The following is a 22,842-nucleotide window of genomic DNA, read 5'->3' as shown; positions in this document are numbered from 1 at the left end:
GAAAGTACTGATTGGAGCATGTTTGAACATCAAGATCTGCACAGATACACAGACGCTGTAAAAAGGTAAAGGTTAAAGGACCCCTGACCATTATGTCGAGTCGTGACCGACTCTGGGGTTGCGGCACTCATCTCGCTTTATTGGCCGAGGGAGCCGGCGTACAGCTTCCTGGTCATGTGGCCAGCATGACTAAGCCGCTTCTGGAGAACTAGAGCAGCGCACGGAAACGCCGTTTACCTTCCCGCCTGAACGGTACCTATTTGAAACTTCCAGTACTGTGTCTACTTGAAGGGTAAAGGAGCCCTGACCATTAGGTCCAGTCGTGGCCAACTCTGGGGTTGCGGCGCTCATCTCGCTTTATTGGCCGAGGGAGCCGGCGTACAGCTTCCGGGTCATGTGGCCAGCAGGACTAAGCCACTTCTGGAGAACCAGAGCAGTGCACGGAAACGCCGTTTAGCTTCCCGCCGGAGCGGTACCTATTTATCTACTTGCACTTTGATGTGCTTTTTAACTGCTAGGTTGGCAGGAGCTGGGACTGAACGACGGGAGCTCACCCCGCTGCGGGGATTCGAACCACCGACCTTACGATCAGCAAGTCCTAGGCACTGAGGTTTTAACCACAGCGCCACCCGTGTCTCATAATCAACTGTACCAACAGGCTAAAAAATAGCTTCTATCCGTGGGCTGTTAGGCTGTTGAACGGAAAATAACATAGCGAAATTGATTTGCGAGGTGGTGTGCTGTTTGATAAGAGATTGAGTGTTTGCGGGGGGAGGCTCAGTTAATTTCATTGTACACACGTTGTACATTGACAATAATGGTATTATTATTATTATTATTATTATTATTATTATTATTATTATTATTATCACTAGCTAGCAGGACCAGTGGTCAGGGATGATGGGAACTGCAGTCTCAAAACATCTGGAGGGCCGAGTTTGCCTATGCCTGCTTTAGCCAACCCCAGGTGCTTTGGACTACAACTCCCATGAGCACCCAGCCAAAATGTCAAATGGACAGCAGTGATGGGAACTGTAGTGAAACTCAGTATATCCAGGATGGTGAATGAGAACAGCAGAGTGAAATCTGCAACGGGTGGTTAAAATCCTGCATCATCCGGCTTGTTTCCAGTTCCGAAGGCTGAAGGCAAATTTAAAGAGAATCCTAACCTGCCTTTTATTTTTATTTTATTTATTAAACTTACATACCACCCTTTTATCAAAAGATCCCGGGGCAGGGTGGGGGACACATTAAAAACACATTACAGAACGTCAATAATAAAAGCATAATAAAAACATACTGACAAATAACAAAACAGCTAATAAGTCCTCTGCTTTAAACGATGAAATTCGGCACGTGCCACTGCTGCCCCATTCCAGGCAAATTCTGCTAATTAGAAAAATTAATTTGAGACAACTTGGGTGCACTGGTGAATGTTGATATTCACACACACACCCAAAAAACCACACCATCTAGAGTATATCTGTGTTCACATATTTGACTGAAGAACATTCAAAATCTCAAAGCACCCCAAGTTAAGTATTCCACAGAATTGATCACCTGAGATAATTTGGCCATGACTTAAGCCAATTAATAAATTAGCCACTAGTGGAAATCTTACTTTAAAGCTGATGCAGATTTATAACTCTGCTTTTCTATCTAGGTCACTAGGGCAATATATATTATTATTATTAGCAGCAGTAGTATTATTATTTATATACCACCCTATAACCAGAGGTCTATGTGGGGTGGAGGGTGACCTGAGAGGCTCGTACGCAGCGAGAAAAAGAGGACACCAAACTAAGGTCACATCTGCATCTGACGTGTAAAGACCACTTAACGCACATGGATAACCGTAGCTCCGCAGATGATCAGCTACAGTTCCCAGGGATTTTGTAGGAGAAGCAACGTCCTCTAAAAGCATGGCATGGATTCGAGTTTTGCTCACTCCTCTTCCGACTCGCTGCATGCTCTGAGGGGCTGTTTTCCCAGCAGCCTCTAGGGGCGCTGCTTCCCTGCGCTGAGGAACAGCATGCTCAGAGGCACCATGTGCAATGACAGAGGATTCTGGGAGCTGCTCTCAAGTTCCCGGGCTTGAGGGAACCATTCTTCTGCCCACCCATGACAAGCAGCCGGCCAGCAGGCACTTCCCTTCCTCCAGAGCCAACATGGTTCTCTCTAGATATACCTGAAGGAGCGTCTCCACCCTCATCATTCTACCCGGACACTGAGGTCCAGCTCCGGGGCCTTCTGGTGGTTCCCTCACTGCGAGAAGCAAAGCTACAGGGAACCAGGCAGAGGGCCTTCTCAGTGGTGGCACCCGCCCTGTGGAACACCCTCTCATCAGATGTCAAAGAGAAGAACAACTACCTGACATTTAGAAGACATCTGAAGGCAGCCCTGTTTAGGGAAGCTTTTAATGTTTAATAGGTTATTGTATTTTAATATTCCATTGGAAGCCGCCCAGAGTGGCTGGCGAAACCCAGCCAGATGGGCGGGGTACAAATAATAAATTATTATTATTATTATTATTATTATTATTATTATTATTATTATTATTATATCATTTGGGCTCCCAACTCCCATCAGCCCCAGTCAGGGATCAGGACAGGAGCTGGAATCTGGGAAAGCCAGGAGGACGCCAGAGGCGGTCACGCGCTCTCTTTGGTGTGTATTTTCCAGTGCAGGCTGAGGTAATTTCTGCTGATGAAGCCTTTCCCGCATTCGGCACACTGGAAGGGGAAGTTGCCCGTGTGTTCCTTGCGGTGCGACAGCAGGCGAGCCAGGTAGGCGAAGGCTTTCCCGCAGTCCCTGCACCTGAAGGGCTTCGGGAGGGTGATCCGGGGAGATTTCAGCTTCCATTTCTGCCGAGGGCTCTTCCCACCCTCCGCCGGGGCCTCCTGGCCGGTCGGAAACCCATCGTTGGGCTGCCCCGTCCCCTCTGGATTCTGCAGCTGCGGTCCCTGAGGAATGTACACCTTTTCTATTGTGTGGGAAAGGAGACCGGAGCCCCTCGCCGCTGCGAGCAGCTCGCCCCTTCTGACATGGCTGTGGCGATGCACGATGGCCGAACTCTGGAAACCCGACACCTTCCCACAAAGGAGGCACATGTACCTCAGCCCCGCGTGGAACTCTTGATGCTTGGAAAAGTGACGCTTTGACAAGCTCTTCCCGCACCAGCAAAGCAGCCTGGCCTCGCCTGGCACGGCGCCTCCTGCTGCACACCGGTGTTCCTGCAAACCGCTCTTGAACCCGAAGCTTTCCCCGCAGCGGTGGCATATAAAACTCTTCCCTTCGGTGTGGCCTTGCTGGTGAGCGGTCATCTGCCACTTGTACACCAGCTTCTTCCCGCACTCCTGGCATTTGTACAGCTTCTTGGTCGCACAAGCCGTGGCGGGGCCGCCGGAGCTGCCGCCACCGTCCGTGTGGGCCACACTCTGGTGGCGCTGCAACGCAGCCTTGTGCTTCATTTTGTGCCTGCAGAGGCTGCCCTTGGAGGCGAAGTGTTTGCCGCACTCCGGGCAAGCGTGCTGAGCGGAGGCTTGCGAGGGAGGGCGAGGGAGCCCCGTGTCGCCGCAGCTGCCCTCAGAAGCCGGCCGGCCGACCCCATGCTTGTCGCTAGCTTCCTGGTGTTCCCCTGGCAGAGCAACTGGGGAGGAGGCATTTAACGGAGGCTTCTGCAACCACTGCGCACTGCAGTACTTGTAATGTACCTCGAGGTTCTCTTCCCACTTGAATAGCAGCCCACATCTGGTGCAGGGATACGGCGTCTCGCCTCCGACATCTTCGTCCTGGTGCAGTCGCTCGGGGTCCTGCTCCTGCGAGGCAGCCTGGTTGCCCCGCACGCCACGTCCGAGCAGCGACGCGAAGTGCAGCCGGAAGGCGAGCTTGCAGAGACACTTCCGCCTGCGCCGATCGTGCCTCTTCAGCGCTTCCTCCAAGTGGCCCTCCTCGTGCGTGGCGAGGTCAATCCGGTGCATGAACGAGGCCTCGCACTGGACGCACGTCCGGGGCCTCGCCTCCTCGTGGCTTTTCTGGTGCCGGAGGACGTCGAGGAAGCCGCGGAATCGGTCCCCACAGTCTGCACACTGGTGCAAGTTCTCAGGCGCTTGTTGCGCGCTCAGCCGGTTCTTCCCGGGAGAGGCCTTCTCCCCATCCGCCACAGCAGGAAGGTGCGTTCTCTGGTGCATCTTCAGAGACAAAGGGCTCGTGAAGCACAGCCCGCAGACAGAGCAAGCAACGGACATTTTCCTCGCGGCGATCTCCTGATGCATTCGAAGCAGCCCTTCCAACCGGAACCTCTTGCCACACTCCCTGCATTTATACTGTTTTGGTGGAGCGGCAGGCCTCTGGGAGCAGGCCGGGCTTGCAGGACTTTGCCCATGTCCAATGTGCAAAAGAGGCTCAGCCTTTGCAGGCTTCCCTTGTGGTCCGGCTGACAAATACGTCTGCTTGGGGGTGCCCCATATATCACTGCGTTGGGTCACTACCTCCTTAGACTTGTCGCGTAGCGTCTCGCGAGATCCTGCCTGCCCTGTGCGTTCCTCACAACATGCCTTCGAGGGCCCATCGTTTGCTGAAGGGAAAGAGAGAATGTGGAATTATTTCTCTGTGGACAATGGAACAGGTGAAAGGGTCGCATCTGTCCGTACTCAGAGCAGAACCATTGCAATTAGTAGGCATAAGTAAATTAGGTTCATCAATTCCTTTTTTAAAGAAAGCTTCCATTTGCAATTTTTCACTGTAGAGTCGGATGGACCTCAAGAGTTATCAAGTTGCGCCCCTTGCAATAGAATGGAATTTTATTATTTCGGTCACAGACCGGTTCCAGCCCACATACAATATCAAGGAAGTCATAAAACACAATAGGGATACATTTGAATTTGCAATTAGGTATAACAGGGAAAATACAGATATAGCAACAGTTAAAAAATTTATGAAATAAAACTTAGTCACTAACATATAACCTAAAATTATCATTTAAAACCTTAATCATTATAGCACAGCTTGTTCCCTAAGTTTTATGGCAAACGCACAGAATTTGGCTACCCTTAACGTGATCTCAAGATCCTTGTCCTCTACCAGGGATTTTAGACACTGAAGTTCGGATTCATTTGGAGATTTTTGCATAGCAGGGGTAATAAATACCGAGCGTATATCCCCGTAGAAACAGCAGCGTAACAAGACATGAGAGACAGTTTCTACCTCCATCAAGCCGCAGGGGCAGACTCGTTCTGCGAATGGTCTACCCTCAAATCTGCCCAGCACGTTGAACCTAGCGAGGGTAAATGACCATCTGTATTTGTAATTTTGACAAATAATTTGCTGGGGTAAATCCCCTCCCGTTATCTTTCATTGCTGGGTGTTTATTCATCTCACTCTCGTGGCATTGCAGTTCCACCTCCCAAATTCGTTGGCGGATTATTGCTCTAGCTTTCTCATAACCTACAGCTAATCAGGGCCTGTTGGGAAAACCCCAAGCCTCTTAGCTTTTCATGCAGTGTAGCTTTCCATTAGGGATGCAGGTGGCGCTGTGGGTTAAACCACAGAGCCTAGGGCTTGCCGATCAGAAGGTCGGTGGTTCGAATCCCCGCAATGGGGTGAGCTCCCGTTGCTCGGTCCCTGCTCCTGCCCACCTAGCAGTTCGAGATCACACCAGTGCACGCAGATAAATAGGTACCACTGTGGTGGGAAGGTAAACAGCGTTTCCGTGTGCTGCTCTGGTTTGCCAGAAGCGGCTTAGTCCTGCTGGCCACATGACTCGGAAGCTGTACGCCGGCTCCCTCGGCCAATAAAGCAAGATGAGCGCCGCAACCCCAGAGTCGGCCACGACTGGACCTAATGGTCAGGGGTCCCTTTACCCTTTACCTAGCTTTCCATTTGGATTGGTAAGAATCCAGTCGGGTTACACCCCTTGCAATGTATTAGCTTACATTAACGGCTGGCCATTGTTCTTTCAGGAGTTATAATCGTCAGCTGAGTCCTCCCCCTTTCGGAGCTTTTGCGTAGATTTGGAGTCTCAGCACCCCACCCTTCCAACTCATTCCACTTTTAATTTCCACTCACTTGCAGAAACATTTGCAGCAGGGTCTCTGACTCTAGATTCCTGGGTTCTTTCGATGTCCAGACGTTCACACTGCTCAAGCCATGCCACAACTTCCGCTTTGGTGACCGGCTGCCCTGCTCGCAGAGGGAAATGAGGCAGAGAGAAAACACAGTGTCGGAAACAATGTTTTGACAAAGAGGACTTGTTCTCTGCCTGCTTGTGGTTTCCCCCTTCCTTCATCAGCTCCTCTTTCAGAAAAAGCGAATTCAGACGCTCCATTTAATCTACTGCTGCTACCTGCCCCTAAAAAAACCACTCTGGTTCACTGGCAACAATTTTGAGGTTTTCCAGCTGGAAAAGAGACTAATGAATTTTGGCTGCAGATGAGTAGTAGGTTTGTGGCAGTCAGCCAAAATGAATTCATAGGAATGGCTTCCCTAGATCAGTTGGCACAAGTAACTAAGGAATAATAATAATACAGTGGTACCTCGGTTTATGAACTTAATCCATTCCGGAAGTTCTTAAACCAAAACCATTCTTAAACTGAGGCGCACTAGGTAAGTTTCCCCAGCCACTCTGGCAGCTCCCAAGAGATTAAAAACAGAATAAAGCATCAAATATTAAAAGCTTCCCTAAACAGGGCTGCCTTCAGATGTCTTCTAAAAGTCAGATAGTTGTTTGCTTCCTTGACATCTGGTGAGAGGGCGTTCCACAGGGCGGGTGCCACCACCGAGAAGGCCCTCTGCCTGGTTCCCCATAACTTGGCTTCTCGCAGTGAGGGAACTGCCAGAAGGCCCTCGGAGCTGGACCTCAGTGTCCGGGCAGAACGATGGGGATGGAGACGCTCCTTCAGGTCTACTGGGCCGAGGCCATTTAGGACTTTAAAGGTCAGCACCAACACTTTGAATTGTGCTCGGAAACGTACTGGGAGCCAATGTAGGTCTTTCAAGACCGGTGTTATATGGTCCCGGCAGCCGCTCCCAGTCACCAGTCTAGCTGCCGCATTCTGGATTAGTTGTAGTTTCCGGGTCACCTTCAAAGGTAGTTTGCAGTAGTCCAAGCGGGAGATAACCACAGCATGCACCACATCTTGAGAACAAGATGGATCTGCGTTTTCTCATTCATAGAAAGTCAAGTTGCGATATTTGCAGAGGCCTTTTTTCAGCTGCGGGATTCTCCTTACCTGCAACGAGCAAAGCTTCATAGTTGTCTGTCAACACTTCCCAGTACAGCTCCTTCTGCCACTTGGCTAGGGACTTCCACTCACTCTTGGAAAAATAAAGAATGACGTCCTCAAACCTCACTGTTGCCTGAAATGAGAAACATTTCCATTTTAGAGTTAGAGTCCAGCTAAACATGAGGAACAACTTGTTGCGTTCCCAAAGTAAAGGAAGGATTGAACTCTGATTAATAAAATACACACAGAGGCTTGAACCAGCAAGACTCTGGGAAGGGTGCGTATAATAATCTCTGTCCCTCCACCCCTCGGCCCAGGTCGTTTTATCCACGAAGGAACTTTTTACAGAGTGTTCGTAAGAACCAATCAGATTTCTTCTGAGCATTTCAGCAAACCCCACATGGGGACAAAGTTAGATCAAAAGAAATTATTTTAACTACAAAGACTACTACTCTGAGCATGCATACATAATCTGAGATTAAATAAGAGAGGACGAGAGAAACTCCGGAGATCATAAACAATCAGTACACATGATAAGGATGGCCAGGAGGACCGGATCACTATCACCTTCATGTGAGAGCTCTTTCCTGGCTCCAAGAATAACATCTTAAGATAAATATATAAGAAAACTACTTCAAATAAACTTGCCCACAATCTTTATGGCCCAGGATGCCTGCCTGGCGAAGCAACTGCTGTGTACGTGACTTATGAAGAGAGAGAAATGGGCAGTAGAGGCAAAAGGGCATGAATGTAGAATCTTATGGGATTTAATCAGAAATTATTGTCAATATATCAAACCCAGTCAACACAGTGCTTTCATCGTGGACACGATGGCTTGATGTATATTTTATAATTCCTCATGGTAATCCCATCTGATCCCTACACAACTGTCTGGTGGTAAGGGCCGTTTGACAGTGGAAAGTGGTAGAATCTCCTTCGTTGGAATTTTTTTTAAGGGTTGGATATCACTGATTCTTCCGTTGCAATTCCTGCATTGCATGGGGTTGGACTAGATGACCCAAGGGGTCCCTTCCAACTCTACAATCCTATGAAGAATTATTGTCATCGTTATTACAGTGGTGCCCCGCAAGACGAACGCCTCGCAAGACAGAAAACCCGCTAGACGAAAGGGTTTTCCGTTTTGGAGGCGCTTCGCAAAACGAATTTCCCTATGGGGTTGCTTCGCAAGACGAAAAAATCTTGTGTCCCCCCGCGTGTTTTTTTTCACTTTTTTCACCCTTTTCCTAAGCCGCTGTTCCGCTGATAAGCCGCTTAACAGCTGATCGTGAAAAGCCGCTTGACAGCTGTAGCGCTAATCCGCTAAGCTGTCAATGGGCTTGCTTCGCAAGACGAAAAAACCGCTAGATGAAGAGATTCGCGGAACGGATTCTTTTCGTCTAGCGAGGCACCACTGTATTCATTTCATTTCTATACCATCACACACACACACACATATATTTCAAAGTGGTTTACAACCTGAACTAGAACAGGCTTGACTACTGTAATTCGCTCTACGTGGGGCTGCCCTTGAAACTGTCCCACAAACTCCAGCGGGTGCAGAATGCCGCAGCAAGGCTCCTCACGGGGTCCCTGTCATGGGAGCATATTTAGCCAGTGCTTTGCCAGTTGCACTGGCTCCCAGTGGAGTATAGGGTCAGGTTCAAGGTGCTGGTCTTGACCTTTAAAGCCCTTTGTGGCTGAGGGCCCTCGTATTTACGGGACTGCCTCTCCTGGTCTGCCCTGCAGAGGACCTTAAGGTTCATGAATAATCATAGTTTAGAGGTCCCGGGCCCTAAGGAAGTCAGACTATCTTCCACCAGGGCCAGGGCCTTTTCAGTGATGGCTCCGACCTGGTGGAATGCTCTGTCCCATGAGACTAGGGCCCTTCAGAATTTAACCTCCTTCCGTCGGGCCTGTAAGACAGAGCTATTCCGCCAGATGTTGTTGAACTACAACTCCCATCACCCCTAGCTAGCAAGGCCAGAACTCAGGGATGATGGGAGTTGTAGTCCAACAACATCTGGGGACCCACAGGCTGAGAACCGCTAAGATATGATCAGTACTTTTTTCTTAAAAAATGTTTAGGGGTACTCTCATTTTGACTCAAGAAAATCACCATTCTATAGTTCAAATCGGGGGAAATAAATACAGTTAATGGACAAAAGGCCGTCATCGGTGGTAGCAATGAAATTGACGATTCACCGTGTTAGAGAAGAAACTAAAACAATAATAAAAAATGAATTATTTTTTGAATTAGTTTTACATAAAAGTTATACACCATAAATATAACATTTTCACACATTAAAAAAAGAAAATGGTTCTTTCGAACGTTGAGACCTCCTTTCTTCCCTCTATGGGTTCCAATTCAAAATTTTATTCCTGCATCTTTTACTGTAATCTATCTGTGATATAATCATAGTATCCAAAATCCATGTTACATTACAAGTGTCATTGATTTCAACTGTGTACAGTGATCTCTCAAATATGTTAGAAAGTTATTCCAGTATTTAAAAATACTTGGGTCTTCCTGGTTTCTGATCTTTCCTGCCAGTCTGGCCATTTCTGCATATTCCATTAAAAAAATCTTTTTTGTTTCTTCTCCCGTTAAGGGGTATGCGTACCCCTTTTCTCCCCCCAGGAAAAAAAGCACTGGATAGGATAAGTGCTTTGATATGCCAAGTTTAGAAGGTGTTTGGGTGTTTTGCATGCATGGCTCCACATTTAAGTCTTGGCTTCGTTAGGAGGTCCTCAAATGTTATCTAAACTCAACACACTAGATTCATCACACCCCAAGCCGGCCGCCCACATATCAGTCACCAGAAAAACCGTTGACTAAACCTGCCTAGGAGAGAGAGGAGTCCATTTGCTAGCCAGAAAGGCATACCTGCAGATTTACCAATATTCATTTCTGAGCTTCTTTTAATTTTTTAATTATTATTATTTAAAGTAGACACGGGACGCGGGTGGCGCTGTGGGTTAAACCACAGAGCCTAGGACTTGCTGATCAGAAGGTTGGCGGTTCGAATCCCCGCAACGGGGTGAGCTCCGGTTGCTCGGTCCCTGCTCCTGCCAACCTAGCAGTTCGAAAGCACGTCAAAGTGCAAGTAGATAAATAGGTACCACTCTGGCGGGAAGGTAAACGGCGTTTCCGTGCACTGCTCTGGTTTGCCAGAAGCGGCTTAGTCCTGCTGGCCACATGACCCGGAAGCTGTACGCCGGCTCCCTCGGCCAATAAAGCAAGATGAGCGCCACAACCCCAGAGTCTGCCACAACTGGACCTAAAGGTCAGGGGCCCCTTTACCCTTAAAGTAGACACAGTACTGCAAGCTTCAAATTACAGCACAGCACAGCAGATCTGAAGGCCCTGCTGGCTGCGGCTGATAGGAGCTCCAAGTGCAAAATATTTGGAAATACGGTAATTTGCAGATGAGCAAAGGCAGCGCTGGGTTGCCCAAGAGGCAGACCAGACATGCGTTTAGGCACCAGCATGCGGGGGCACCCACCCAAAAAGTATTTTATTTTAAAGAATTTTGCGTTTGATATTCTTGTAGTCGTCATGGAGGGAAATCCGAAATTGGCTCTGAGTTCCTTGCACTCCTAAACACTTCCCCATTCTTCCGTCCTCATTTTATTTACTAAACCGGGGGGTGGGGCGGGCGTCCTAGATTGCAATAAGGCGAGGAAACCAGAGACTGCAGCAACTTACTCTTTTTGCAGTTATCATTAAAATTGCTTTTGTTTCGAAGTACATATCGGGCGGGGGGTTCGCCACAATCTTTCCAGTGCTCGCTTGCCTCCAAAGGTCTTTAAAAACCTGGCTAAGGAGGCTGGTACCAAAGTCACCCCAGGTCTCCAAAAACTGCGCGCGCGCGCGGGGGCAGCCCATCTCCTTGCCAGGGCACCCGGGTCGGGCTAAGCCTTGAAAAGCGGGATCTCTTTCACCCAGCACTGCCTGAAACTGCCACCGCCCTCCCGGATCCAGGGATCCACCCCAAGTTTTGCAGGCTCTCCAGCAGCAGCCCCTCCCCCCCCAACTGCACCGGTTGCGTTCCTACCTGCGAAGCGCATCCTGTTGCTTCCCGGGCAGGCATGGCGCCCCTCTCCGCCGCCTCTGGGCGCTTCTTCTCGCAGCACCTCCGGTCGGGGCTGCCGGGGCGGAGCTCCAGGGCTTTCAGAGGCGTGGAGAAGGCGAGAGATTCTTCTCTCCCCCGCCCCATTCTTCCTGGCTGAGCCTTGCCACGCGCGGAGAAGGCGCTTTATGCTCGGATTAAGGACCTGGCAAGCTCCGGTTCAGAACTGCCCTCGTTGCGCGCGATCTTGGGCCGGTGGCGTCCCCTCCGCCGCGCTTACCTCGCAGAGTCGTTGTGCAGAGGGGGGAAACGAGCGGGGGATGCAAACGCGCGCACCTGCAACCAGTGGATTCCAAAAAGGAGAATCCGGCTAGAGACCAGGAAGAACTTTCTGCTGTTCCAAAGGGGGGGGCGGGTTCCCACGAGAGATGGGGAGGGCTTGAGGCATCTGATCAAGCCCTGTATGTTAAAATGAGCTTAAAGATATATTTGCAAATGTTTGTATGTTTCATGCCAGGCAGAAACCAGCTGGCTAAGTACTTTGGCAGTTGATTTGAGGCATCTGATCAAGATCTGTATTATGAGGCATCTGATCAAGATCTGTATTTAAAAATGAGCTTAAAAAATATATTTGCAAATGCTTGTTTCATGCCAGGCATAAAGCAGCTGGCTGGGTGCTTTGGCAGTTGTTTGTCTTCCTGCTCAGGGGCCCCACTGATTTATAGCAGTACTTCAAAGTTGTAAAATGAAATTACAGGCTAGGAGCAAAAGGTCGTCTCCAGCCACATCTTCCTAAGGTTAAAGGGCAAGAGCTAATAGGAACAGCAGCTGGCTGGGAAAACCAAAGAGGCTTCTCTCCGAAGTTGCTTTTAGAAAGTGTTTTTACTAAGTTCCTTTTTACTTTGAAAAGGCCTTTCCTTTCCTTCTAAAAAGCTATATATGTTAATGTATGAAATATATTGGCTTAAATGTAAGTATGCAAAGGATTTAGAAAGTAAGAAATGTTAGATTCTTATGTTAGATTCTTATTTCATTGATGGTGTGTGAGAAGGTGAACCCAAGATCTCTGTTACCATGCTCCATCTATTTTAGCCATCTGTTTTGGAGGCAATAGGGCAATAGGGCAAAAGGTGAAATGTTAATTAAGGTGCCTTGTCGAGGCAAATGTAAGATATATGGCTACTTGTCTGCCATTTATGGATAGAAGGAAATATAGCTCTTTGTCTCCCATAAAAGGTAATAGGAAATGGGTGTATCTTTTATGATTGGTTCTAGCAAACAGCCAATAGGAATTTCAACCAGGCTGATTGGACAGAGGCAGCCAAAGGAGGAGCAAGGGGGCTGGGCTGAGGGAATATAAGTGCTGGCCATCAGGGCTGGAAGGGCAGAGCTTTGGTAACCATATATCACTGTGTCTCTCATTTATTTGTCTGACAAATAAATTATTATTTTAATTTCTCTATTGCTGCGTTGAATATTTCATTCCAGCTAAGCGTTAACCACAAGCAGGGTGCTACTTCTTTGGGGGGGGTTAAGCAGCGGTTGGATGGTGTGGGAAATAATATATTGTTGTGTCAGAGGCTCAGGAGCAGAAGCACAGGGGAGAGAGGAAATGGAGAGCGAAGGGGAGGAATCCGAGGGGAGCATAGGGGAGTATGACAGTGACCCGAGAGATTCCATGAGCTTCTCCAGCGAATCAGAAGATTCCCAGAAGGGGGCACCGATGGTGAGGGCAAGGGGGGTCCCAGGGGGGACGCACCAGAAGCAGGGGGCCAGCGGGGACTCCCAAGGGAGCAGTGGGGGATCGGGACCAGCTCCCCCACCAGAGCGCAGTGGGGGGGAAGAGTCACATGTGTCAGGGCCAGCCTCTCCTCCAGCAGGGAGAGAAGATGAGTCAGGGCTGACCACGCCCCCATCGGAAAGTGGGGAAACGGAGGGGAGGTCAGTTCCAGCTAGCCTCACCGAAGGAGGGAGTAGTGACAGCAGTGTAACGGTCAGAAGGAAAGTGGGAGGCTGGGCGCGCGCGCCAAGTTCAAATGTACAGGCGCGCGGGACAGCAGGAAACCCGGATTGGGAGCCAGGTCCTAAAGCCCGACGGAGGGAGGGGGAAGAGTCAGGGGACTCAGCGTCAGAGGAGTCTAGGAAGGGAGAGACCCCGACGGGCAGGCGGACCCAGAGGAGGAAAGAACAAAGGAGGATGTGGAGCAAGGCTAGAATCTTAAACTGGTGTCAGGGGGGAGGAGATTCAGATGGAGCTTCGGCGGTCTAGAGTTTGAGACGTAGTGCTGCACGCTGCGGCTGTGGAAGTGAAACTGAACTTCAATAAAGACTTTTATACTAAACAACGAAGCAGCGTTGGTCCTTGGTGAGCTGGGACCTCAGGTGGCACTGACATGTTGCCTCTTCATTGTTCATAAAATAAGATGTTTTATACAAATATTTAGTGGCGCTGTGGTCTAAACCACAGAGCCTAGGGCTTGCCGATCAGAAGGTCGGCGGTTCTAATCCCTGTGGCGGGATGATCTCCCGTTGCTCCATCCCTGCTCCTGCCAACCTAGCAGTTCGAAAGCATGTCAAAGTGCAAGTAGATAAATAGGTACCACTCCGGCAGGAAGGTAAACGGCATTTCCGTGTGCTGCTCTGGTTCACCAGAAGCGGGTTAGTCATGCTGGCCACATGACCCGGAAGCTGTACGCCGGCTCCCTCGGCCAGTAAAGCGAGATGAGCGCCACAACCCCAGAGTCGGCCACTACTGGACCTAATAGTCAGGGGTCCCTTTACCTTTACCTTTGTTGAGCACTCATTTCAGCCTATATGGATATATATTAATGTATTTTTATTAAATATTTTCTTGGTTTCCAAAAGTATGTGCAATGTCTCTCTCTCTTTATTTTTTCAAGTAACATTTTTTACAGATCAGTTTCATTTGTTGAGACATTAGGAAGAAAAGGGGGAAAGAAGTCGGGGAAAAGGTGAGCGGGGGTTTGGTCGGGAGGCGATGTTTCTATTTTACTTAATATATGTGGGGTTTTGTGTCAGCGTCTCTTGTGCAGGTTCTCTGCTATTCACTTGTGTTCCTTTGGTGGTGAGAGAGGTTGGGGTTGGCCAAGATTTTGAATAAGTGCTTCTAAGCAATTCTTTATCTTATACAACATTTGTTGTTGTTTAGTCGTGTCCGCCTCTTTGTAACCCCCTGGACCAGAGCACACCAGGCACTCCTGTCTTCCACTGCCTCCCGCAGTTTGGTCAAACTCATGCTGGTAGCTTCAAGAACACTGTCCCACCATCTCGTCCTCTGGCGTCCCCTTCTCCTTGTGCCCTCCATCTTTCCCAACATCAGGGTCTTTTCCAGGGAGTCTTCTCTTCTCATGAGGTGGCCAAAGTACTGGAGCCTCAGCTTCAGGATCTGTCCTTCCAGTGAGCACTCAGGGCTGATTTCCTTCAGAATGGAGAGGTTTGATCTTCTTGCAGTCCATGGGACTCTCAAGAGTCTCCTCCAGCACCATAACCCAAAAGCATCCATTCTTCAACGATCAGCCTTCTTTATGGTCCAGCTCTCACTTCCATACATCACTACTGGGAAAACCATAGCTTTAACTATACAGTGGTACCTTGGGTTAAGAACTTAATTCGTTCTAGAGGTCCGTTCTTAACCTGAAACTGTTCTTAACCTGAGGTACCACTTTAGCTAATGGGGCCTCCAGCTGCTGCCACACCACCGGACACGATTTCTGTTCTCATCCTGAAGCAAAGTTCTTAACGCAAGGTACTATTTCTGGGTTAGCGGAGACTGTAACCTGAAGCTTCTGTAACCCGAGGTACCACTGTACAGACCTTTGTCAGCAAGGTGATGTCTCTGCGCAATTCGCAATCTTTACATTGATTCTCTGTTTTATGCTTTATTTTGCTTCTCGTATAAGAACGGATGCCTGCTTTGCTAATAACACAGTTTAGAGCTGATAAAAGTAACCACAAGAACCCCAGGATATGAAGGAGACAGATTAGTAGAAAGCAATGTACCCATACTGTAAGATACACAGGATGTAGCTAACTTGTGGTTGTGGAACATGAACACAGGAGCTGCACACATCTATGCCTGTTGGTTAATATCTGTTGTTATCAGATGAGAAACGGACTTGAACTTGTATAAGGGAAGCATGGAAGAGGAGAAGCTTGCAGTGAAGGTAATTAAGGCCCCTGCAATAAAGATATTCTGCTGATGCGTCAATAAGATTATCTAAAGGACCTTGTTACCATATTTGTACAATGATTAGCATGAGAAATGGGATGATGTTATGTTAATAAGGCAAACAACATACAGTGGTACCTCAGGTTACATACGCTTCAGGTTACAGACTCCGCCAACCCAGAAATAGTCCCTCAGGTTAAGAACTTTGCTTCAGGATGAGAACAGAAATCGTGCTCCGGCGGCACGGCAGCAGCAGGAGGCCCCATTAGCTAAAGTGGTGCTTCAGGTTAAGAACAGTTTCAGGTTAAGTACGGACCTCCGGAACGAATTAAGTACTTAACCTGAGGTACCACTGTATGATGTGGACTTTCCACACCCTTTCTGTGAGGGGAGGGAAGAACTTTGAGGACTTTAAAAGCTGTATGATTTCTTTGTCTCTTTGTGCCTGCTCTGTATACAGGTTACCTGCTTGCAAGCGTATTCAATAAAGCGTTCCTAATTCACCAAACTTGTCCAAGACCATCTTATTTACCATCTCCTCAGAGTATTGTGGAAGAATGATGTCAATCAACATCTGATGATCTCCTTCTACCGGTCCACAATAGAAAGTGTCCTTTCCTACTGCATCACGGTGTGGGACGCTGGTTGGACATCAACGGATAGGAAGTGCCTACAGAGGGTGGTGAATACAGTACAAGATATTATGGGCTGTCCCGTGAATCCGCTGGATGAAACAGCGGAAGAACGTTGCCTCAGGAGAGTGAGGAAAATTCTCAGGGATGGTTCACACCCTGGCCGGCACTTTCTTGATCTCCTGCACTCGGGCAGAAGATATAGAAGCAGGATTAGTCGCGCCAACAGGGTAAAGAACAGCTTCTATCCGTGGGCTGTTAGGCTGCTGAATGAAAAGATAACAACAGGGCAACTGACTTTCGGGTTTGGTGTGTGTGTGTCAGTAAACGAGGGGAATTAAGACTAAGAGAGCTGAGTGGGGGGTGCTCGTGTAATCTCACTGTATACAAGTTGTACAAGTGACAACAAAGTAAAATATTATTAAGGATTCAGAAGACCTTAAGTCTTGATGGACCATTTTTCATGTATAACAGAGAGCCATCTGTCATGTATGATCTAGCTGAGATTCCTGTGTTGCACAGCGTTGGACTAAATGACCCTTGGACTTAGCTGAGAGGGCAAAGACGACATGTTTAATTAGAGGTGGAGAATATTATTGACTTTTATAAAGGATTGGAAAAGGAACTTGCAATATCTGGATTTGAAGACTGAAAAAAGGTTGGCTTGTAGAAAATAGAACAGTTGGATATTAATGAGTGAATACTGTATTTAGCTGACAGACAGAGAATTGGAAGCCTTTTTATCTTCTTCCATTTTCTTTTATTTTCTCTTTTTCCGCCCCCCCCTTTTTTTTGCTTTTGTTCCTTTTAAGATCAGATTTTCCAAGTATTTATTCTACTCTGGTGTATTATAAAAATGCCCTTTGTACTGGGTGCAAACTTTTGGCTATCTTCTGGTAAGTATCAATGAAAATAAACCGGTTTTTTAAAGTATGCTGGTTTTCACAAGCTGCATAAATATCTCAAATATGAAGCCCTAGAAGGCTCTGTGTTGTTTTAAATTGTGCGAGCCACTTTGAGCCCCAGACTGGGGGGCGGGGGAGAAGCAAGATATAAATAAATATTCTAATCATAATAATATCAAGAGCAATTGAAGTGAAATATTTGATTAATACTTTGCCACCCCCAGAAGCATGCAAGTACGCACCCAAAAGCAGCAAAAAGTGTAATACTAAACATGCTTATTCAGAAATAAACCCCAGTGTGGTCAATGGGCTTACTTTTGTGAAATGAGCACACAATTTCAGCTTAAGCAGGCCTCATTGAATTCATTTGGACTTATACCTGAACAGAGAATTTGTGCTGCTGATGTGGTTTAAGGGTTATATGCAGACAAATTTGAAACTTTAATTGGAAATCATTTTTATTGGGACAGAGGATCACAGCCCATTTGGCTAAATCTTCAGGCTGAGTGAAGCTACATTTGCATATATTTAAAAGGTAAAGGTAAAGGACCCCTGACAGTTATGTCCAGTTGCAGACATCTCTGGGGTTGCGGCGCTCATCTCGCTTTACAGGCCGAGGGAGCTGGCGTTTGTCCACAGACAGTTTTCAGGGTCGTGTGGCCAGCATGACTAAGCCACTTCTGGCAAGCCCAAGATGCTCAATAGTTTAGACCACAGCGCCACCCGCGTCCCGTATATTAAGTAAAGGGTAAAGGGACCCCTGACCATTAGGTCCAGTCGTGGCCAACTCTGGGGTTGCGGCGCTCATCTCGCTTTACTGGCCGAGGGAGCCGGCGTACAGCTTCCAGGTCATGTGGCCAGCAGGACTAAGCCGCTTCTGGCGAACCAGAGCAGCGCACGGAAACGCCGTTTACCTTCCCGCCGGAGTGGTACCTAGTTATCTACTTGCACTTTGATGTGCTTTCGAACTGCTGGGTGAGCAGGAGCAGGGACCGAGCAACGGGAGCTCACCCCGTCGCGGGGATTCGAACCGCTGACCTTCTAATCGGCAAGTCCTAGGCTCTGTGGTTTAACCCACAACGCCACCCGCGTCCCTCAGACACTATTAGCCTGCATTTAATTTATACCACCCGCACATACACCTAAAAGAAAACAAGCTTTTTAAAATTCTCCCCTGAAGGTGGTTTTAAGCCACCAGAAACCAGCAGGAGAGTGGCCAATTATGAGCCATGACTTAAACGCAATTCTTTTCACAGGACCTATTGAAGCGAATGCAAAATGACCTGTCATTTTCTTGTGGGTTTTTTTGCAGAACATCCTTTCACGTGGTGAGACTTGCTATTGATCCTGGGCATAATTAGCTGGGGAGTACCCTCGCATGAGGGGACGCGGATGGCGCTGTGGGTTAAACTGATCAGAAGGTCGGTGGTTCGAATCCCCGCGATGGGGTGAGCTCCCATTGCTCGGTCCCTGCTCCTGCCAACCTAGCAGTTCGAAAGCACGCCAGTGCAAGTAGATAAATAGGTACCGCTCCGGCGGGAAGGTAAACGGCGTTTCCATGCGCTGCTCTGGTTCGCCAGAAGCGGTTTAGTCCTGCTGGCTACATGACCCGGAAGCTGTACTCCATCGACCAATAAAACGAGATGAGCGCCGCAACACCATAGTCAGTCATGACTGGACCTAATGGTCAGGGGTCCCTTTACCTTTACTTTACCCTCGCTTGAGACTCACTGAAACAAACTCTTTGCGACACCAGTGGATTGATTGTGCTCAGGTGGAATCTTACAAAGTTTGGTGGTGGAATCTAAAGTTTGGAATCTAAAGTGTAGTTCTTTCTAATGGGCCACACTTGATGTCTCAAAAACTGGACTCCTAAATGCCACCATTTCAGAAACTGAGGGGGTTGAGACAAGTGTTTCGTAGGATGGGATGGAAGAAAATGCTGATAAAAGAAACCCTGGAATAAACTCCTGTTTGCTTTCTGAGAGTTGGCTGGTTGGATCCAGAACACTCTCTCATCAGATGTTGGCATTGGGAAAAATGTTCTAATTTAGTTTCTGCATTTTCGCCCTGCTTGCTCGGAAGAGTTGCTCTCAAAACGCTTCCCTGCTGCGGTGGATTTGACGCACGATGAATCAAACATTTAACGCACACCTCTTGCCGGAGTCCCACAGAAGCAAATGGGATTTAGAGACAGCACACATCTTGTTGAACCGGTGCAACTTCCTGACATCATCTGCCATATATCCAAGAAGCAGAGCAGTAGCCTACAGAAATCATCTCCCAAGAGGCGGTTGGAGGATGGGTGGCGGCTAACAGATTGAGGTTGAATCCTGACAAGACAGAAGTACAGTTCTTGGGGGACAGGAGGAGGTCAGGTGTGGAGGACTCCCTGGTCCTGAATGGGGTAACTGTGCCCCTGAAGGACCAGGTGCGCAGCCTGGGAGTCATTTTGGACTCAAAGATGTCCATGGAGGTGCAAGTTAATTCTGTCTCCAGGGCGGCTGTCTACCAGCTCCACCTGGTACTCAGGCTGAGACCCTACCTGCCTGTGGACTGTCTTGCCAGAGTGGTGCATGCTCTAGTTATCTCCCGCTTGGACTACTGCAATGTGCTCTACATGGGGCTACCTTTGAAGGTGACCCGGAAACTACAATTAATCCAGAATGCGGCAGCTAGACAAGTGACTGGGAGCAGCCACTGAGACCACATAACAAAGGTCTTGAAAGACCTACACTGGCTCCTAGTACGTTTCTAAGCACAATTCAAAGTGTTGGTTCTGACCTTTCAAGCCCTAAACGGCCTCGGCCCAGTAGACCTGAAGGAGCGTCTCCACCCCCATCGTTCTGCCCGGACCCTGAGGTCCAGCTCCGAGGGCCTTCTTGCGGTTCCCTCCCTGCGAGAAGCCAAGTTACAGGGAACCAGGCAGAGGGCCTTCTCAGTGGTGGTCCCCGCCCTGTGGAACGCCCTCCCACCAGATGTCAAAGAGAACAACAACTACCAGACTTTTAGAAGACATCTGAAGGCAGCCCTGTTTAGGGAAGCTTTTAATGTTTAATAGACTATTGTATTTTAATATTCTGTTGAAAGCCACCCAGAGTGGCTGGGGAAACCCACCCAGTTCCAAACTGGGACAAATTGTGCATCATTTCCCTGTTTCCCTCACCTCAGCAGCGTACATGAATACAGCAGTTCATAAACACTTTAGTCTTATAAAAAAGGTAAAGGACCCCTGGACAGTTAAGTTTAGTCAAAGGCGGCTATGGGGTTGCAGCGCTCATTTTGCTTTCAGGCTGAGGGAGCCGGCGTTTTTAATAATAATAACAATTTATTATTTATACCCCACCCATCTGGCTGAGTTTCCCCAGCCACTCAGGGCGGCTCCCAATTGAGTGTTAAAAACAACATAGCATTAAATATTAAAAACTTCCCTAAACAGGGCTGCCTTCAGATGTCTTTTAAAGATAAGATAGCTGCTTATTTCCTTCACAGACAGCTTTCCGGGTCCTGTGGCCAGCAGGACTAAACCGCTTCTGGCGCAATAGGACACTGTGACAGAAACCAGAGTGCATGGAAAGCCGTTTACCTTCCCACTGGAGCAGTACCTATTTATCTACTTGCACTGGTGTGCTTTCAAACTGCTAGGTAGGCAGGAGCAGGGACCGAGCAACAGGAGCTCACCCCGTCATGGGGATTCGAACCACCGACCTTTCAATTGGCAAGCCCAAGAGGCTCAGTGGTTTAGACCACAGCGCCACTTGCATCCCTTTCAGTCATAACAGATAAGCACAATGCTTTTTTCATCATTTGAACTTTCTGTAAACTCATTCAAAGGCAAGGTAAAAGCTTCCATCTGCATTTAAAGCAGGCATGTCCAAAGTTCATTTTGGGGGCCAAATCTGTATTTCCTAGGGTTAAATCCCCCCCAAAAGCTCAACTTCAATCCTAAAAAAGGTCAACAACTTTGGTCGGCCCTCATGGCCCTCAACTTCATCAAATCTGGCCCTCTTTGAAGAACGTACGGCCACCACTGATTTAAAGCATTCTTACGCCACGTGTTTCCCCCTCCCCAAAGAATCATGGGAAGCGTAGTTTCTTAAGGGTGCTGAGGGGTTCTTTTTTGGGGGGGGAAGAGTCAGGACTATTCAGTGGTCTGGCACCGCTATTAAAGTGGCCCCAGAGCGCTTCAGATTTATTCTGCAGATGAGGCCCGACTCTTCTGTATCTTTACCCAGATGTTCAGAACTGGAATTTAACCTAAAAGCGCATCATGCTCTCCCACAGGGAACCTGCTGCCCTAGAGGGAACCTTGAGGACCTCCGTTTCATTGGAAAGCAAGCCACTAGTCTTCTTGGTGGCTGAGGCCAGACTGAAAACACGGGGAGGCGGGCACTGTTCCAAAGGCTCAGAAACCAGAGGACCGGGCTGTTTTTCCAGGATCCATCAAAGGGAATTCCTCAGCCGTCATCTTGGGGGTGGGGTGGGTGGTGAGAAGTTTTGCTTCTGCACATGACTTTGGCAAATCGCTCTAAGCTGAAGCATTCCTTCCTCACCCCCCCTAGAATGTTTAGTTCACATTGAGTTCATGAAACATCGTACCCTGACCTGTTCTTAATGCATGGTTGACCACATCTACGGAATGCGATAGTTATGCTCTTTTAAGTTTTGTTATATCAATCATTAGTAATAGTTTAATAAGGAGGTTTTCATACCTGTCCAATTCTGTGCTCCCTTTCCCAACCTTTAATCTATTGATGATTAATGTCTATATGCAACCCTTGCATTGTATTTGTGTTAACCAATCAGCAACAAGCACATATGTGGCAATGCTGTAATATTCAATAAAAGGGACTCCCCGAGACATGCTCGGGAGATGCCTCCCATATGACACTTGCCATTCGTCTGTCGTTTATTTCAACCCAACAGGTGGGTGCGAGGCAGCGAAAAGGTTTGGGGTTTTCTGTGCCATCTCAACCTCTGCCCGCTCTCCTTTTCCAATGTTATTAGTTGCCACACACCCCACCCGATATTCAATATTTACTCCTGATGTTTGATTTTGTCACAGCTGTGGTGTAGCTTTTGGGATGATGACATTGCAGGAGATGGGTCTACTCTCAATCCACTGAACCTCTTTTCTGCTACATCTGTCGTTTGCCTGCCCATCAGTCCCTGCAAGCTTCCACCGTCAAATAAGCTGGAGTTCTTGTTATTAAATATACCAAGAAAAAAGCACAACAAATACTCTGGCCAATATAAGTTTCAGTAGTGGTAGTGGTCCCTAATCGCAAATCAATAGTGACAGGGCCCTGTTCCGATGTATTCACCTTCATCAGCTAATTTTTAAGGGGTCGTGTAAGTTAGAAGAATTCGTATAAATTATTGTTGTTGTTTAGTCATTTAGTCGTGTCCAACTCTTTGTGACCCCCAGGACCAGAGCACGCCAGGCCCTCCTGTCTTCCACTGCCTCCCGCAGTTTGGTCAAACTCATGCTGGTAGCTTCGAGAACACTGTCCAACCATCTCGTCCTCTGTCGTCCCCTTCTCCTCGTGCCCTCCATCTTTCCCAACATCAGGGTCTTTTCCAGGGAGTCTTCTCTTCTCCTGAGGTGGCCAAAGTCTTGGAGCCTCAGCTTCAGGATCTGTCCTTCCAGTGAGCACTCAGGGCTGATTTCCTTCAGAATGGAGAGGTTTGATCTTCTTGCAGTCCATGGGACTCTCAAGAGTCTCCTCCAGCACCAGAATTCAAAAGCATCCATTCTTTGGCGATCAGCCTTCTTTATGGTCCAGCTCTCACTTCCATACATCACGACTGGGAAAACCATAG

At 48.2% G+C, this 22,842-nt stretch overlaps 2 protein-coding genes across 2 annotated transcripts in view; one reads left to right on the top strand and one right to left on the bottom strand.

Annotated features, from left to right (window-relative positions):
• The window catches only part of LOC128423864 (cytochrome P450 2C25-like), a 227,825-nt gene that overhangs the window by 79,590 nt on the left and 125,393 nt on the right, over positions 1-22,842 (top strand). The gene's annotated exons all lie outside the window — the stretch shown is intronic.
• Positions 2,652-11,623, bottom strand: LOC128398371 (zinc finger protein 135-like). Its single transcript, XM_053359377.1, has 4 exons — positions 11,279-11,623; positions 7,230-7,356; positions 6,067-6,180; positions 2,652-4,576 (listed from the first exon to the last, which is right to left on the bottom strand). The coding sequence occupies exons 1-4, from the start codon at positions 11,438-11,440 to the stop codon at positions 2,652-2,654; spliced, it is 2,328 nt and encodes a 775-aa protein (XP_053215352.1). The 5' UTR covers positions 11,441-11,623.

The sequence above is a fragment of the Podarcis raffonei genome, chromosome 12 (assembly GCF_027172205.1).
Source record: "Podarcis raffonei isolate rPodRaf1 chromosome 12, rPodRaf1.pri, whole genome shotgun sequence".
Lineage (NCBI taxonomy): Eukaryota > Metazoa > Chordata > Lepidosauria > Squamata > Lacertidae > Podarcis > Podarcis raffonei.
This window is presented reverse-complemented; position numbering and strand designations above follow the sequence as displayed.

Excerpts from the sequence above, each read along its gene's own strand:
- LOC128398371 (XM_053359377.1), bottom strand. The coding sequence starts at position 11,440 with ATGGGGCGGGGGAGAGAAGAATCTCTCGCCTTCTCCACGCCTCTGAAA. Across the intron at positions 6,181-7,229 it reads TGAAGCTTTGCTCGTTGCAG|GGCAGCCGGTCACCAAAGCG; the intron begins GTAAGGAGAATC and ends CTCTGCGAGCAG. Across the intron at positions 4,577-6,066 it reads TGCTGCAAATGTTTCTGCAA|CAAACGATGGGCCCTCGAAG; the intron begins GTGAGTGGAAAT and ends CTTTCCCTTCAG.